Below are 17670 nucleotides of genomic sequence, written 5' to 3'. Positions count from 1 at the left end.
TATATCCATCAGCTAATATGACATTCTGTCTGTATTCCCCTTCATACAGCAAATCAATTACTCCTGTCCTCTGGCCTTCTAACACAGGGAGGATGACGCACCAATGCAGCTAAAAGCCAAAGCACGGAGGGGAGCGTAATTATGTTTACTTGTATAGCATTTCTGGGTACTTATGTTACACAAACATGCTTTCAATACAGGTTTTAATTCAGAAGCCTGCGTGAGGAGAATACCACATCTAGTACGGTTTTTCTTCACAACATGAGACGGATAAATAGTTAGCAGCCGCTCTTTGATTGTGGCCGGTAGTTGTTGCGATCACACATAAAGGGGCATTTCACGGGCCAGAAGGCCATCGGTAAAAGAGGCGAAGGCATTTCTGCTTGGCTTTGATCTGAAAATGCATCCAGGACGGGAAAACCGCACGGCCGTACGCGTCACCCCCTCGCGTTTATCGTACTTATCGCTTTGTGGCAGAGCCCAGGTTGGGTTTGGTTGCGCATGAAAGTAAAATGCGACTTCTCGGCTTGTCATGTATCAAAACGTTTGCCGACAATTGTTTAAAAAAATCATTTTGCTATGAAGTAGCGCGCTTTCAGGCGAGCTGCGAGAGATGGATTGCTTTCTGGAGTTTTTGACAGGTGTAATTGTTAAGGCGTCATCTGTTCTTGTTTGCACAAAATACATTTTAGCCAACTGTAGGACTTGCTTGCTAATCTTTCTCCCATCATTCCATTCTTTGCTTGCCACTAGACAAATCCCCTGTTATTTGACCAGATGGTGGGAAATCCATTCTCATGATAAGTTGCTTCTAGTTTGCATTTAGATTACCTGCAAAAATGGAACAATTTACTACCCTGCCTCTAACCATAACTTGCAGTTTTCTTTGTATAGATTTGACTTACTTGTAACAAATTATATAAATCTTGATGAGTATGTTAAAATGTGAGGTAATGTATGTCAGGAGGAAGAACACAACGCTCTAATGGGTGCCGACAGTTCGGTGGAGCTGCGGAAACATCACACGAGCTGTGAATTCTTTACTTTGCACCGTGAAATCTGCAGAATGCGAACGGCGAAAGAACCTCATTTTCGAATGAGTCTCATTTCTGTCTCAGGTGTTTCTGTTAGACAGGAATTAAATAGAAAGCAAATTCTGACTTGAGTCTCCTGTTTCATCTCAATAACGTGTTCAGATTAAATGACAAAATAACCGCAAACATTTCTCTAATTCTACTAAAACGATGCTCTCCACATTCGTTTTATAGCTATATACTTATGCCGTACAGTATGACAATAATTGTCTATATTTTTCCTTTGGAGTTTAACGAGAAACGTCTGTGACAAAGATGCTTAAATGAAAAATAACTAATAATTATTTTAATGGTATCTGAGGTTTCACATGTATTAAGGTACAAAAGTAGGCCACGCATCTCACACCCGTACGTCACCCGGCGTTAAAGAAGGTAAAGCTTGATTTACAAATGAAATAATGACAGCCTGTCTGCTTTATAACTAGATGACAGGTAAACATGCTTTTAAGGTAGGCTGGTGATGGAATTGCCTCTTGCCCATGTGCATTGCCTGCAGATATCCAGGGAAAGTGTATTATGTATAAATTATCTGTCACCTTTTTTTCATTCTTCCTATGCTGTGATGAGCGCTAATTTGCATAATCCTTTTAAGGAGTCAAATTATTCTGTCATGTCGCAGATTTAACATGCTAGCCAGGATTCCTCTGCCTCGACGCTAATTAGTATGTACATTACAGGCCGGTTAAATCTGCACGCTGGGGTCCAGAGCCGCAGACGGTCGAATGTGTCCATTTCCTGGTCAAAGTACAATCTGGTCGTCATTGTCAACGGTTGCCTTCGGTTTTCTTCAGGTTTAATTTACTGAGGTGAACTGCACTGAAGTTGAAGCGAGAGACAAGAATTCTTTCAGGTGACTGAATGGTGTTAAAAATTGCAAGAGTTTGTTGTACAATAGCTTTTCCAGACTGTTTTATTAAAGCTGCAATATGTACCTTTGTGCCTCTCTATCGCCATCTCTGTTTAAACATAAAAATGCAAATTGCTTGCAAAGTTATTGGTGTCAAATGGACTTTTTTATGTACTTGCTCATTCAGTGATTTTTGTTTAGTTTTAAATCTAAAACATTACAGATTGCAGCTTTAACAAAAAAGTTATGACTATACTATAAGCTAATATGTAGCTGTATGTTAGTTTTACCTCCATACTGAGACAACGGAGAAAAATAATAAATTATGATATACAATAGAGAAACATTTTTTGTTTGTACGAAATTGCAGAAGAGTTTTTACACGGCCGCTGTTTCTGTATTTAAATTGGTCGCTCAAGTTACTTTTGAATTGAAATGACTTTGGGTTGCTTTCTCATTACTTTGACTGCTTAAAGGGACAGTCCACCTCAAAATAAGACAGTTGTGTAATTTGTGTCACAAATAAAATGTCATGTCATAATGTATTCACCCTCATGTCATTCAAAACCTGTATATGACTCTTTCTTTTGTGGAACACAAAAGAAGATATTTTGAGAAATGTGCAAGTGGTTTTCTGTCCGTACAATGGAAGTCAATGGGGTCCAATGTTGTTTGGATATCAGCATTCTTCAAAATATCTTCTTTTGTGTTCTGCAGAAGAAATAATGAAATTAGGGTAAAAGAATGTACATTTTTGGACCTCGTAGATACAGCGAAGCTGGGAAGAAGCGAGTCTATCACATTCCTCCTGGCGTTTTGTGTCACTTGATAACAGGAGGCCCCGTCTCGCCCATCAACACTCTTGTTTTCCCTGAAAGCCTGCGAAACAACAGGAAATTAAACTCGCACTGTGTGCCAAGCACTTGGACTTTTCATTTCAAAACAACAATTTTACTGATATCTTTAATGAAAATCAGCAGGGTCAGCGAGATAAAGCTCGAGAGAGGGACCCCGATGGAGCCCACCCGCTCTAATCATCTGATTCTCTGAGTTTGGGGAGGTTTGCAGCTGAATCAGTGTTTGCCCAACATAAGTGCTTCGCCGTGACTCGAGATCGCGATCTTCAATCAGGAGCAAATTGGCGGTCTGACCGAACGTGTAGATTGGAGGACGGACGGGGCGAAATTTTAATACTCGCAGACTAATTGCGATTAGAATCACATTTGCTTTAATTCAAGAGCCGCGTGATGAAAGAGAGACACGCGTCCGGACCGCCGTATTCCAGCAGCTGTTTCAATGCGTCGTCCTGTATTAATTTCCTCAGCGTTTTACAGTGACATTCACTGAAGGTCATCGGGCGTCTCTCTCTCAGGTTTGATGTTCAACAGGGCCTTCAGCCAAGTGGAGATTCTATGCGTGATCTGGATGGCGTGTTTTGTAAACCGTCCAAGCAAGAACGCCAGTGCTGACAAAATGCTGTAATGAGTCTCGTCTTGGCATCGGTTTGGCCACCTGAGTAAAAGGCTCTGCTGTCATCTGTTCTCGCACGCGCCCGCTTTATCTGTAGCGCTAATGCAGCTGGTCTTTTGCTGAAACATTAGTACTCTCACTTGTAAACTTGGATGACGTTCACTATATGTAATTTTGTGTCTTTGAGTTTAGAGGTTTTAATCACTTTTTTTTGTTACAGAGAAGTCGATATGAAATGGCATGGACAACAAAATGTGACATATTTAGTCTAACACAGGTGGAGATTATAAAAGGAAACTTTTTTTTGCTGGTGACATGCGATACGCTAATGCTTAGTTTTGAAATCACTTTCAATTGGATTCAATTTGTCACATATACATTTATTCATATACAACTTGTAGTGAAATGTAAAAAATATATTTCATTTAAAAAACTGTTAACTTTAAAAAAGTTATATTAAAATTGACCTATAAATAAATAATAGAATATACAGTAATATAAACATAAACAAATAATATATATAAATAAACTATAAAACTATATGACCAACATACATGTTTTACATTTTGTTCTGAGAAAGCATCACTCTCTTGACTGTACATAACTTTTTGAAGACTATAGATAATCTTTTTATCACAGTTATTGCAAACTTTTATTATGCATATTGTGACATGCACATTTGCAAAATTTTGATCATTATTTATGTATCTGTGTGTAGCTATCATATATCTGCACCCTTATTTTTTCTTTTTATTTCCTTTTGCTTTGTAACTGAGAAATCGTTTATAATAAGCTTAGAAAAGGGTTTAGATTTAGATTTCATTTAAACTTTAATATTGTAAAGCAGATCATTTTCTATTGACTAATAATCCGGTCTTGGTGTTTTCTCCAAACAAGAGAACGCTGTACCACCAGTTTTGTTCTGAAACCAGCTCCAGTCAGAATACACCGAATACAGACCAGCATTCCTGTGTTTTTATTCCCATCCTGAACGCTTCCAGTCGAGCGGCCACAGTTAGTTTAGCTCTTCGCACTCCGTCGCTCGCTCGGCCCGTCTCACTGCCAGTGCTTACTGCAGCCAGCAAATCATTACACGGGGAGCCCTGCCAAAGTTTTAAATACCAGAAAATAACACCATTTACCACATGCAGGGCAATTATTTCTGTGAAAAATTACCCAGGGGTTTTTATTTGTGATAAACCCCCCTTTCTTAACGGAGAAAGACGATGCGTAGCAGGCTCTTTCAGGTCCACACCAAACTCCTCATTAATATTTATGACCTGCTTTGCACAGAAACAGTGATAAGCACCGGATGAATATTAAGTTTGACTTTACTTAAAAAACGCATTTAAAATATTCACTAAATTAAAGGGAGAAAGAGGGGAAACCTTTAAAGGAACGGTAAAGAAAAGCAGAGGGGTCTGTGTGAAGAGGTTAAATAGTTCATTTCGAGCGGGCGGAGGAGAGCAGTGAGAGAGACGAACTCGGAGCGATTCTTAGTGGGCGGCACGGCAATGAAAACGTACAATCTTCTCGTCGGTGCCCGCGTGGCCTTCCTGTCACTTCACGGCCAATGTCGTCTCTTCTTTGTTTAGGAATGGCACTTGAACCTTGAGTTGTCTGACTGTTGGATGACGGGGCCTTCTTTTTTAATATTATAAATACGAATCGGTTGAGTGTACGTCTTTATACAAGAAAATGTTTGACTGTATTGTCCTGCTGGGTGAAATATCTGTCTCTTGTTTGCGACGTCTCACATTTAACTTGATTTATAGTGTTTGTACTGTTGTAGGATGTCATTATGGTATGAAACGGTACATTTATTTAGCCTTCTAATTGAAGTCATCGGGAGCGTATTTACATATCTGTGTAGATATGGCCCCTTGGAGAGTGTTGATGAAAAACGTCATCCAAAATAGTATTTTTACAGCGTTGACATTGTGTCTTGAAAGCATTACAAATCAAAGTTAGTTTGCTGTTTGTTTGGGCATGTATGGAAGAAATAGGGTCATTGACTGACAAGAATGGCCCATTGTTTGTATATAATAAGAATATATTATAGGAAATTGAAATAGGATAGCTGAAGAGTTTTTATTATAGATTATTTATTTTTTATGCGATTATTGAATTTTATTAAAATTGCAGAAATTGTTGGAAAATTGTTGGAATGCATAAGCCTCAGTCGCCGTTGCTGTCATTTGAAGATTTTTAATATGTGTTCAACAGGTTTGCTTGCATATTATAATAACATTAATAATATTTATAGCCGGTCATAACTCGTTTTTTCCATATAGCTGGATTACTCATTAAGGTGTATTTCTTATACAGATATTTATGAAATTAAAATAAATTTGAGGATTATTTATGAAATATCACATTTAACAACTGCCTTAAGTAAAGGGAATTATGAACCTTTCAGATTTGGTCATAATGATCTTATTTAGCACCTTTAGGAGATGTAGGTTGTCTTTGAGTTTGGCCTTCCCAAGAGCTGAAAGCAAAGTGTTTTGCAGTTCAGTTTAAAACGTATAATTCCGTCTGTTAGCGTTTTGTGTACTTTTGATGAATTTTATCCATAAAGCTTGGCAGAAGATATTATATCGCTGGTTTATGAGGTGACAGGCGCGTGCGTGAAATAACTACATTTCCCATCATTCTTAGTGTCAGCGCGAGAATAATAAAACAAAGCATCAATCACACCTAATGCTCATCTTTTTCCTCTTTTTATTCTTGTGCATGTGCAGAAAACTTTCTCTGTTTGTCAAGAATCGAATTGTAGGGAAAGATTATATGAAATTGTTGATTTCATTGAAAAGCCTAATGAACACATTCTTAAAACACATACTTAAAAGAAACCGTACAGGCAACATTATAGCACTCTTATTTAGTGGCGCCGTGTATCAAAGGTTTTCCTTTATTGACCGACACGGAAAGTTTTCAGGGCTTCGCAAAATGTTTAAAACGTCTTCTATTGGAAGAGATGTTCGCTGTGATTTGTAGTTCTCTGCTTCTCTGAACAGCTTGCTATAGTCATGAGTTGTATAGTTTAGCATGCAGAACACACAGCTGGTGTAGTTTACATTGTCTTCCAGAGGTACAGATATCTTTAGGAGCATGTTTAAAAGCGTACAACAAGCTGTACGTACAAACACAACAGACAAGAAGTGTCTGTTGCCATTATAGCAAGTTGTGTTGTTCTACTCAGTCTGTATAGTATGTTTCCTCGTGAGCTCGCGTGAAGATGACATCATCTCACAGGAGCCGTGAACGATAAGGTCCCATTGTCTAAGTTTAGAGGTTTAATCGTCTAAGCCCAGATCGGGCATCTCCTTGCCGCAGTCTCTCCGGACCGGCTGTCAGAATCCCACCGACCTACCTCATCACAATGTCAACACGGTGAGACGCTGGGGCCGGAGCTCTCTCCTCCTCTCGTCTCAGAGCATCTTTAGCTGCCGTGAGCACGCACACACATGCATTGCAAGCACGTGCAAAACTCTCGGGAATGGACACGCGGTGGCGGCTGGGTCCCATTAGAGCCCCGCTCCACCCCGCAGCAGGGGGAGAGCGGCGCCTGCCAAACGCAAAAGCGTCCCCTCTATCAGCTGGAGGAAGCGCGCCGCCGCTAATTGATTGCAGCTGCGCCGTTTAGCGGTTAAAACATGATTTGAGGTGTCAAAGATCAAACATGCAGAGGTTTGTTAATAGCCCAAAGGGTGCGTGTTTGCGCGTGCGCGCATCACCGCGCCAGGGAGTTACATAATTGTGAGGAAATTAGGTTTCAAAGAGTCGGTGCAAGACGGAGCTCTATCACACATTAGCAGAGTGGGTGCGGATGTCACGCGAGTTTTGTTTTTTCTTGATCCCACGTCTCGTTTCGAGGCGAGCCAACAAAGTATCATATGTTATCAAGGCGGCTGTCAGCTTCGTGGAAGCGCCCTGTTTGCATACGTCGCTGCCAAGGGCTCTAAACCGTCTGCTTCTGTCTTTCTGTCTCTCGTTCTACCTAAATCCTCTCCGCTTCGTTTTATCCGCACCGTAATCCACAATTAAGGTGGAAGTTCTGACCGCGCTGCTAACACTAGCATATTTTGAAAAAACTAGCTACTGCAGTAGGGCGGATGGATGGCGGTCGACCATTCATTATAGATGAATAAGTGGTGATGGTTGTCTTGAAAGGGTTGACAGAATGAGAAGCCCGTCCTGTCGTTGAGCTTTAGGCTAGTGTGATTCTGCTGAACCCGATCGAGCGTTATCTTAAATTTATCTTGTGTAGAAACAAATGTGACATTTAATTGTTTGTTGTCAGCACTTTCCAGTATGTGCGTTAAATAAGATGCATCTCTCAATGCTTTAAACTCCTTACTTTAGTCTTAGTTGGTTTCTGATGATATGTTAATGCTTAATCCATCCCTAGTGATGAAGTAAGATGCTAAAGAGAATTATTGAGATGTAACTTTGATTATTGTCTTAAGACAAAATGCATCTGGCTTGAAAACCAAATTAAACATCTCAATAGTTTTGGAATAGCTGGTAGTGATCGATCACTGTATCAATATCAGTCAGTTTCAGCTTGCCCTTGATCTAAATCTGTCTGATGTTGAAAGATATGATATCAAGGCTTATTTTTCTTATTTCAATCCATTCTTCTGTGTCAGGTGTCAAAAGGACTAAACAGATAGCATATCGAATGGTGAAGAATGATTTAAAGCTTTTAAAATTTTAGAAGTCTTTGCACTTTTTGTCAGACAATTTATACTGTATACGCGACCTGTTTTGTTTGACTTTGCTATAAAATGATTGATTTGAATTGATTTTTAATATTTAAGTCTGTTCTTATTGGGAGGAATGCGATATTTAAATTATGCTCGTGCTTTAACAAATGCATTTATATTGATATGCGCATGATCAGATTGACACGTCGTTGCAGGAAGAGGCAGAAAAGTTGCAATTTGCCTTGTCAAATATTGGCTTGTGAAGGCCTGGGTGAAAAGTGTTCTACTTAACCCACTTAAAATACTAAATGCACTAGTTTTGTACTTAATATACAAAAAATTCATTTTGAGCACTTCCTAAAGGGGTCATATGACACGGCTAAAACTAATATTATGGTTTGTTTTAGATGTAATGCAATGCGTATACACGATTTAAGGTTCAAAAACGCTGTATTTTCCACATACCGTGCACGTTTGTATCTCCTCTTTGCCCCGCCTCTCTGAAACGAGCAGACTTTTAACAAAGCTCATGGCTCTGAAAAGCGAGGTGTGCTATGATTGGCCAGTTAACCAGTGCATAGTGATTGGTCGAATACTGCAAGCGTGTGAGGGAAATGTAACGCCTCTTACCATATTTGGAACATCAGGTTCCTCTTCAATTGGACTGACAGGTACGCCCACCTTACTTGCGTATACATTTGGGCGGTCTTAGTCAAATCAGACCACGGACTGACGTAGATTTGTGGGGGTGTGGTTACACGAGGCGTTTCAGGCAGGTCTGGGTGAGCATTCGCTTTTAGATAGAACGCATCTTTTGTTCCCACACTTTCATTTTTGCAATTTTACGTGTCTAATACATGCATGGGCAACACACCAAAGACACAGAAAAACACGTATTCGCGCCATATGACCCCTTTAAGATAAGAAGATCTAAGTGTACTCAACTGTCCTCTTTGAGCCACCATAAACGTAAGTACAAAAAAACAATATTTTTTGTATATTAAGTACAAAATTAATATAGCACTTTAAGAACATTACTTAAGCGTACTTAAATAAAGTATACATAGGGCACTTTCACCTAAAGGAGGTTGTTTTTAATGCATTTCATGTCGTTCTGTTGCATTTCTTTTGTATCATCTCGCAGAAATCTTCCTCAACAACACCGACATGTTCAAGTTTGTTAGCTTGTCATTTAAACCTGGCGATGCATTCTTTCCTCTTTTAAGCATACTGCATATCAGGGAAATTTGATTTTTGAATGCGATAACACCGTGTTGCTTTTGGGGGGGAACGCGGCGTATATGCATAAATATGAATGCAGGAATGGTTCTGACTGGCTTGACTCAGATATTTCCAGGTGAAACCATCTCGCCAAGATTGACATGCACAAACGCGGTAATGCATAAATACATACGTAATATATGGAAAAACATCCCCAGATGTTTTACTTTATGTGGGCAAAGACTTCCTCTACTCTGTAATCATTGGCAGCAAAATGACACCTCATGCAAATGGCCCGAGATGTTTGCCCTCAAATATTCGCACAAAGCAGGAGAAGATGATCCTCTAATTGGAACAGCAGCTATTTGGCCGAGTTCCAGTCTATCAATTACTTTCGCCGCTTTTCTAAAGTAATAGAGTGTAATTGCAAATCTTTTGCTCTTATTAATAGGATGCAGATGCCGCGGTGCGCCAACACAATGGCGGAGGCTCGCGGCGGCTAGGCATTTGGAAGTTATTTCAGAGACGAAAGCGTATGCGGACTCCCTCTGCGCAGATCTTCGTTGCTCTGTCGCCGCTCCTTTCAATCTCTCTCTCTCACTCTGTGTATCTCTCGCTGGCTCGTTCTCTCCCGTCGTGACTGACAATCTCTCTGATTCAAGCCACATCCCCGTCCCCCCACCCGCTTCACCGTGCGGCAAATCAAATATGACAGCGAGAACTGTAGACATAATGGAGAACGTTAGGAGAGACCGCCACTGTACACACGCAAATAGCCGGAGGCTTAATTGAACAGCGCTGCCCGTGACCCGAATGCTTCCAAAAGCCTGCAAGAATTTAGCCCGTTCTCCGCTTTGCCTCGTCCTCCGGGTTGCGTTTCGCTGTTTTATTTAGTGTGGGATTTATTGAAGCTCCTGTTGGAAAGCTCAGAAAACGCGAGGCTGGTGGGAAAAAGACAAAAAGGATGAGCTGTGACCAATCGCAGGCAAAGTCAGCAGTTTAGGTTTAATTAATTAAACGCTAAGCTCCGTTGCTCGCGAAGTTGCGGAGAGTGAAAAGCCGTTTTCCTGAGGGGGTGTAATTTTTGCGATGGTAGCGGCGGGTGAATACTCCGTCAGAGTCTGCCCTGCTGAAAATGCCCTCTCAGAGCTGACGGAACTGGGTTCGAGAGCTATCTCGTAGCATCGCCGCTGTCTTTTTTGAATAATGGCACTGATAATTTGAAGCACTTCAGTGAAAGAGAGGCGTTGATGCTGAGTAAATAGGCTGATTGGGGAGAGATGAAGGTCAGTCCCGCTGCAGGTGACAGAAGAGTGAATCACAGTCATCCCATCTGTTCTATCCATCATTTCAGTTCTTCCTTTTAACCCCCCCAATGGAACGTTAAAGAACGCAAAAGAATCTTGGTATGGAGATGATTTTTGATATTTATTTCCAAACAGACTTGATTTAGGGTAAAAGTTGTATGTGCATTTAATAGCTTTATGTAGTTCTCTTTTTCATTTTGAATTCATTTACTCACTTCCTTAAAGGGAGAGTTCACCCAAAAATGACAATTCTGTCATAATTACTCGCTCTCTAGTTGTGCGTAACCTTTATACATTTCTTTGTATGGAACACAGAGAAGGATATTTGGACGAATGCTTGTAACCAAACAGTTCTTGGACCCCATTGACTCCCATAGTAGGAAAAATGACAACGGTAGTCAAAAGTGCCCCAGAACTGTTTGCTGTCCTACATTCTTCAAAATATCTTTCTTTTGCGTTCAACATAACAAAATAAAATGATAAAGTAATTTTTTCTACTACGGTAGTCAATGGGGTCTAAGAACGGTTTGGTTATAAGCATTCTTCCAAATATCTTTCTTTGTGTTTATCAGAACAAAGAAATGTATACAGATTTGAAACAACTCGAAGGTGAGTAAGTGATGACAGAATTTTTATTTTTGAGTTAACTATCCCTTTAATATACTTCTTTTCACTAATTCTTTTAACATCTCTTTTTTAACTTAATTATTACATTTTTTGTCAACTGTCAAATTTGCACAAATTTTGATTTTTCGCTGCTAATTTCAATCTGCTATCCAGACTTTTTGCCTCTCTGTCGCCATCTCTGTTTGAAGCATAAAATTGCAGGTTACTATACGTTCTTTTCTTACCTGGGGCTCAACTTCTACATTTTTAATTGAAACTTATTACATTTAGTTTCAATTAAAAATGACATTTAAAATGTATGTCATTATTATAAGCTGACCATTGTGAATCGGGTTAAACTGTTCCAAACACTGATTTTTTAAAGTGTCAAATAAAAAGATTTGAGTAGTTTGGAAACCAGTTTTATCCTCAACCACAAAAGTAAAAAAGTAAAGTATAAAATAAAAAAATATATAAAATAAAAATGAGTATTTTGGAAAGCTGTTTCACTCCTCATGTTACGTAAATGAAATGGTCACATTCAGCATGTCACATCTTAATCCAGCATTGTTTTATAAGGTTCTTAACGTACCACCTAATGTATGGAGCGACTTCCTGTGCAGCGTATTTGACTTCCTCCCGGCGCGGCTGGTGCTGGTAAGCGCAGTTGGCCTTAAGGAACATGTGCGGAGTGATAAAGCAAGAGCCGTGAATAAATTGGCATCATTAGTGTCTCACTCAAGTTTATGACATCAGAGATGTTACCGGTTATAGCCTACAGGAGAGAGTCAATCTCGACTCCTGCAGAGGGTACGGCAGTCTCACTATACGCCCACACTGACACACACTCATCTGAATCATTCACATTTCTCCTCTGGCACTTTCAGCAAAGCATATGCGTGAGTGTCATTCACCTAATGTGAACTAAAACACTGGCTGGGATTTGATTCCGCCCGCTGAAAGCTCACAGTCTCTTTAGCGGAGTGTTGGCGCGGGGCCGACCGCAGCTTTGAGGCCTGGGGTTACGTGTGAGAACAGACTTATAGAGCAGCACTTATCAATGGGCTCATAATGACTTATTCTTGGCGTCGGCTGGAAAAATATGAGACTATTATACAAATATTTTTCCAAGAAATGAAAATTGTAGATGAAGGAATGTCATTAGCAGGCGCGTGGGATCTCCACAGAGGTCTGCAGCTGTCCGTCATTCAAAGTTATACACGTGTACTCTCTTTACTTGTTTGTTCGTTATTGTTTTTTGGTTAGTTTTATTTGGTTTAGTTATGGTTAGATTGGGTTAGCAGTGGCTGACTGATATGTAACCGATTCAATCAATCTATCTGCAAGATTCGTTGAAAAGAACCTAATCATACAAGTCGTTTGTGAAGCAGACTGCTGTAGTCACGCTGTATGTTCGTGCGAGTAATTGTTTTGTGATTAGCACAGTGTCATCTTGGTTTAGTAAGTGATGCTTAATAAGAACCGGTTCTGGATTCTTAAAGTAGAAGTTCACCCAAAAATAAAAATTCTGTCATCATTTACGCACCCTTTTGTCAATTCAAACCTCTCTTTCTTCAGCAGAACACAAAAGAAGATATTTTGAAAAATGTTGTTAACTGGACCCCATTCACTTGCATTGGTTTTGTGTCCATACAATAGAAGTGAATGGGGTCCAGTGCTGTTTGGTGACCAACTTTCTTCAAAATATCTTCTTTTGTGTTCTGCGAAAGAAAGAAAGTCATACAGGTTTGAAACGACAAGAGGGTGAGTAAATGATGACAGAATATTCATTTTTGGGTGCACTTTAAGGCATTGAAGACCGTGTTAGGAGCTGGAATGAGTGGAACCGCAGTCTGTATTTTCAAGTGTGTGTGTGTGATACGATGGTACTCTTGTCCCTGTACCGCAGTGAATTTCTCAGTGTTGCTGTCGGTTTGATGTGGTGTAGCAGACAGTTTTTAATAATTTATTTGCGGAGCAGAACTTGAACAGTAGGGCTGACTCTCTCTCTCTCTCTCACTCGCTCGCTCACACACACACATACACACTTTGGAAGACAGTGTCATACATTTTTACTAACATACATGCTGTAGAAATTTGTGTGTATCTGTGTGTTTGAATTGAGATGAGGGAGTGAAAAAAGACACCTAACTTGTGTGTGTGTGTGTGTGTGTGTGCGTGTGTGTGTGTGTGTGTGTGTGCGTGTGCGTGTGTGTGTGCGTGCGTGTGTGTGTGTGTGTGTGTGTGTGTGTGTGCTGTGCGTGTTTGCACGTGCATGTGCGTGCATGTGTATGTGTGTATACAGTACAGTCAGTATATAGTCCACTTTGCAAGATGTAAACACTAGCCCAGAAGCACTTCCGGTTTCTGTTTTTATTTATTTATGATTATTATATAATAATATAAATCTTATAATTAAGATTAAATCTTAAAGATTATGTTTAACATTTTAAATCGGTTATAAATAATCTGTTGGTTGTATTTTGCTCAAACGTTTGTGCAGTGTTAAAAAACTGAAACAGGAAGTTCTTCTCAACCAGCGTTGTCTACGTCATCCAAAGTGGTCTATACAGTCAGAGACAGTAGATTTTACAAATGATTGGACGAGCCATGTTTGAAGCCGGTAAATGCAAAATTAAGACCCCCCAAAAATTCTGGAAAATCACTTTTACCGTGATGACGAGAGATCTTTCAGACAGCTTTAACTGTGTGTTTGCTGTGTCACTTTTACGTTCATTTTGTCCAAGCGGACAAATCCGTCTTTTTCTTCGTGAACGCGAGGTTACCACGACGGTCAGAGCCGTCGGCCCCCGCACGGCAGATTTATTGTGCCGGGTTGCGGTCAGCCCGTGATCAAGGATCCGTGGATGGGTTGTGCGTTATAGTAATGGACTCTTGCGTGGAGGAATTTACCTGTAAATGTCAGTCACCCCACTCCACCAGATGACATCGATAAAAGCTCCCGTAAATCACGATCCGGCGGTCAATATCGCAGCTTAATAAACACGCCAGCGAACTTTGGGAGGTGTTTTTGAACAGGCAGACCAATTGTTAGCAAATACAAATTTCTACAAATTTGTCTGTCCTGCTATCAGTGATGGGTCTTTATAACTTGGTACAGTTATTGGTCCGAACCAGAGTTTGATTCCAGCATCTTCCCTTCGCTGCAGTGTATTATTTGGCTCCAGATCACAGTATTACATTGATACATTTGGCAAATGCTTTTATCCAAATTCATTACATTTGATCAGAATGATTGTTTCCTGTGATTTATGAATTATTCTTCATTTAGGTTTAATATAAGCCTCGTTGCTTTCATGCTCTTTCATTCCCTGGTACATTTCCTCATAGTAAATCTCTAAATTTCGTTTCTTTCTTCAGGACCATGTTTGATATCTCATCATATTCTGTCTTCTGTCTTTCCTCCGTCTCCCCGGACTCTTCCGCTTACGCAGCGCTGGGAAAATAAGGTGTTATTTTGCAGGGTTATGACAGGCGTGTGAAGCGTTCCTGCGTTTGATTGACACGCTCTTGGTTTCGTGCGTACCGAGGGGCTGTGTGATCCAGCACGCGTGTGCGTGTGCGTGAGCTCAGCGCCGGCCTTCTGCAGTTCCTTTTCTTGGTGAAACATTGTTATGAACACCTTCAGAATACTAGAGATGGAGGAATATCTTTTTCTTTTTTTCCCAGTCTCTCTGCGTCTCTCTGCCAGCCCTTTGGCACGGGACGCTCTGTTCTGACATGGTACCATCCTGTTGGATAATAATCCTCTGATGCTGTTGCAAACCCGCAGAACAGAAGTTGAAAACTCGGGGGTTTGTATTACATTGCTCATGCTGTTGACTCTGTGAACGCTCGGGCCAAACCGGCAGGAGTTCATATCCAGTAGGGCTGCACGATGAATGAAATGAATCATCGAGATTATGATCGGAGCTGCTTTTGGGTAAAAGTATCATTTTAAGCATTTAGTTTAGTTTTACTCTTGTTGTGTGAAGAATTGTTGATGCCATTGAGCAATCAAAGAGAAATGTGTTGTCCACGTGAATTAAGTGGCGAATGAAGATTTAGATGATTTCTATGATGAGTGTATGCCAAATGCATACATGTAAATTGATCAGAATTTCTTATTTCAATATTAAAAACGATAGGTGTTTTTATGATGGATCGTGCTCTTCATGTTGCTTTGGATAAAAGCATTTCTGATTTGTCCATATAACTCTAGCTATAACATCCAGCATACGGCCATTTCCAGTCTTCGGGATTGTAAGACAGCCGCACGGGGGCCTGGATTTAGCGGAAACAGGCAGTCAGACACGATCAGAAACGACGTCAGGGTCAGCCGTGCCGCTGTTTGCACGTGCACCCGGAGCCCTGCTTACAAAACTGACACATTCTCAATCATATCGCCGATTCCCTGGAAATCACCGAAAGGCCACGTCTGAGCATTTTATAGAGTTCTATGCACCAGATGGGGATTAGTTTTCCCAACATGGGAAGGGAAAAAGGTCTTTTTTAAAGAGAATGCGTGCTGTTGGGGTAATACAGTCGGCTTTGAAAAATGGAGCAAATCTTCTGCCGCTGTCCGCAATATACAGTTCCTTTTACAGCCATGAAACAAAATCAAAATGGGTCTACATTGGGCCGTGGAGACATTGTGCGTGTGTGTGTTGGAGCGTGTGTAGGCGTTTTCATTCAGTGGCGGTGGAATGGCGACACACTCCATACCTGCGGGGAATTTATTGTGCTAAATGAATTGCGGCCCGCAGAAGTTGGTAAATTGCGAGGCATCAATCTAGAGGAGATAGAGAGAGCGGAACACGGCGGCGTCGGTTTCGTCTGATATCGCCGTTGAAACCTCGCCTTTCAATTCCTACCCATTCATCCTCCGGCAACCTCCAGTGTTTAACGAGATTCGTGAAGAGCCCTTAACAAATAACAGCTCTTTAGCGTTTGAGTGCCACAGATAAATGCGCGAACGAGGGCGTTTATGCCGAGCAATTAGAACGCCACCCATTATCTGCAGCGCATCACGGTGGAGACGAGCCAATCGCGTCGGCCCGAATCAATAACTCAGAAAATTTCTTTGTGTTAAATGACTGTTTTTCCCCAAATCTGTCAATAAACACTCTAGCGGCTTTAAAAGATCAAGTTTGTCAGACGTATAGCATGCCACGCAACACTCTGAAGTAATTTATGCAGCTTTGTTAGTCAATTACCATAAAGCTTGTAAAAATTCCTGACCTCCAGAGAAAGTTCATTTTCTGATGCATTTGATGCTTCGTCTTTTCAGAAGTCCTCACTTTTGCTATGTGCATCATGAACCTTGCACACCATTACATATCTTGATGTCTAATCTAATGTCATTTCTTCATTTAAATGTGTTGTTTATGTGCTCATTTGATTCATCTAATCCAATGTCACTTATCACTTCCTTTCTTCTTTTTCATGATCATGTTGAGTCAAATGTTTCACGACAAAGTTGCCGATGTGATTGCTTTGAATTCTTGGTAATCATGCTTGACTTGTTTTTTTTTTAGCAGTGTATTATGGGATGGGTCAGGGGCTGATGACGTTAAGAGCTTTTCCACGTTTCTCCACAGCGAGCCATACTGGGAGAGGTCTGCTAATGCCAGTTCCTGCTCTGCCTCTAGGCCCAAGACACTCCACCTTGGAGGGCAACAACATACCTCATCGCCATGGTAATCCATCCCTTCTCCCATGTCCCAGTAGAGACCGTAGATCTGATGCACAAATGTCCGTTCGGTTTATTTTCACAATGCGTTTTGTTGCAAAGCACCATGAAATCAATGAATATTAGTCATCACATTGCACACGCATACAGACACGACATTGCATAGTTTGTATCGTGAAGGCTTACTTAGCCATAGTTTGTGCCAAAATACCATATTTACTACAGTTTTGTTTCTTTTTTAATATAGTTAGTTTTCAGAGATGTGAATGTAGTGAATATGTTTTTTGCTGTCAGTATCAACATAGCCGATCTATCTAATTTGGTCTATTATAGTAGTTTCTGATTCAGAGGATGTAAGAATAACAAGTAATAATAACAGTAACTATAGTGTTTTTGTTCAATAATAAGCATAGAAATATAAGAGAACACTCTTTTTTCTGTTGTTAGAAATACTTTTTCAGGAATGATATCTTGCCGGTCTGATTTGCGCTAGAAGTATGTTTTAAATTGCGTGCGAAAGCCCCGGCGAGCATCTCCCCTCACATTTCGCCAAGATGTACTTAATTGATCAAAAATAAGTATTTTTGCTTCTGAGCAGAAGCAGCGCAAATAAATTATGCCACGGTAACAGAAATCCAATATGTAATGGGCTTAGTAAGGCACGCCGTATTGCTCATAGCTCTGATAAATGATGCCCCCCTTTGTAGTTGCAGAAGTGCCT

The 17670-nt window shown here is 40.5% G+C and overlaps 1 protein-coding gene across 7 annotated transcripts in view; it reads left to right on the top strand.

Annotated features, from left to right (window-relative positions):
- Positions 1-17670, top strand: part of LOC130560294 (neuronal PAS domain-containing protein 3) — a 235165-nt gene that overhangs the window by 33663 nt on the left and 183832 nt on the right. For 3 of the 7 annotated variants that reach the window (XM_057343995.1, XM_057343994.1, XM_057343997.1), the window contains exon 2: positions 16858-16956. The exons of 1 other annotated variant lie outside the window; for it this stretch is intronic. In XM_057343995.1, coding sequence (XP_057199978.1) covers positions 16858-16956 — 99 coding nt within the window. Of the gene's footprint in view, positions 1-16794; positions 16957-17670 lie in introns of all 7 variants that reach the window. 3 more of the 7 variants (XM_057343996.1, XM_057343993.1, XM_057343992.1) reach the window with 1 other exon arrangement.

This window comes from Triplophysa rosa, linkage group LG10 (assembly GCF_024868665.1).
Source record: "Triplophysa rosa linkage group LG10, Trosa_1v2, whole genome shotgun sequence".
Classification (NCBI taxonomy): domain Eukaryota; kingdom Metazoa; phylum Chordata; class Actinopteri; order Cypriniformes; family Nemacheilidae; genus Triplophysa; species Triplophysa rosa.
Note: the sequence above shows the minus strand (reverse complement) of the source record. Positions and strands in the feature narration are given on the sequence as shown.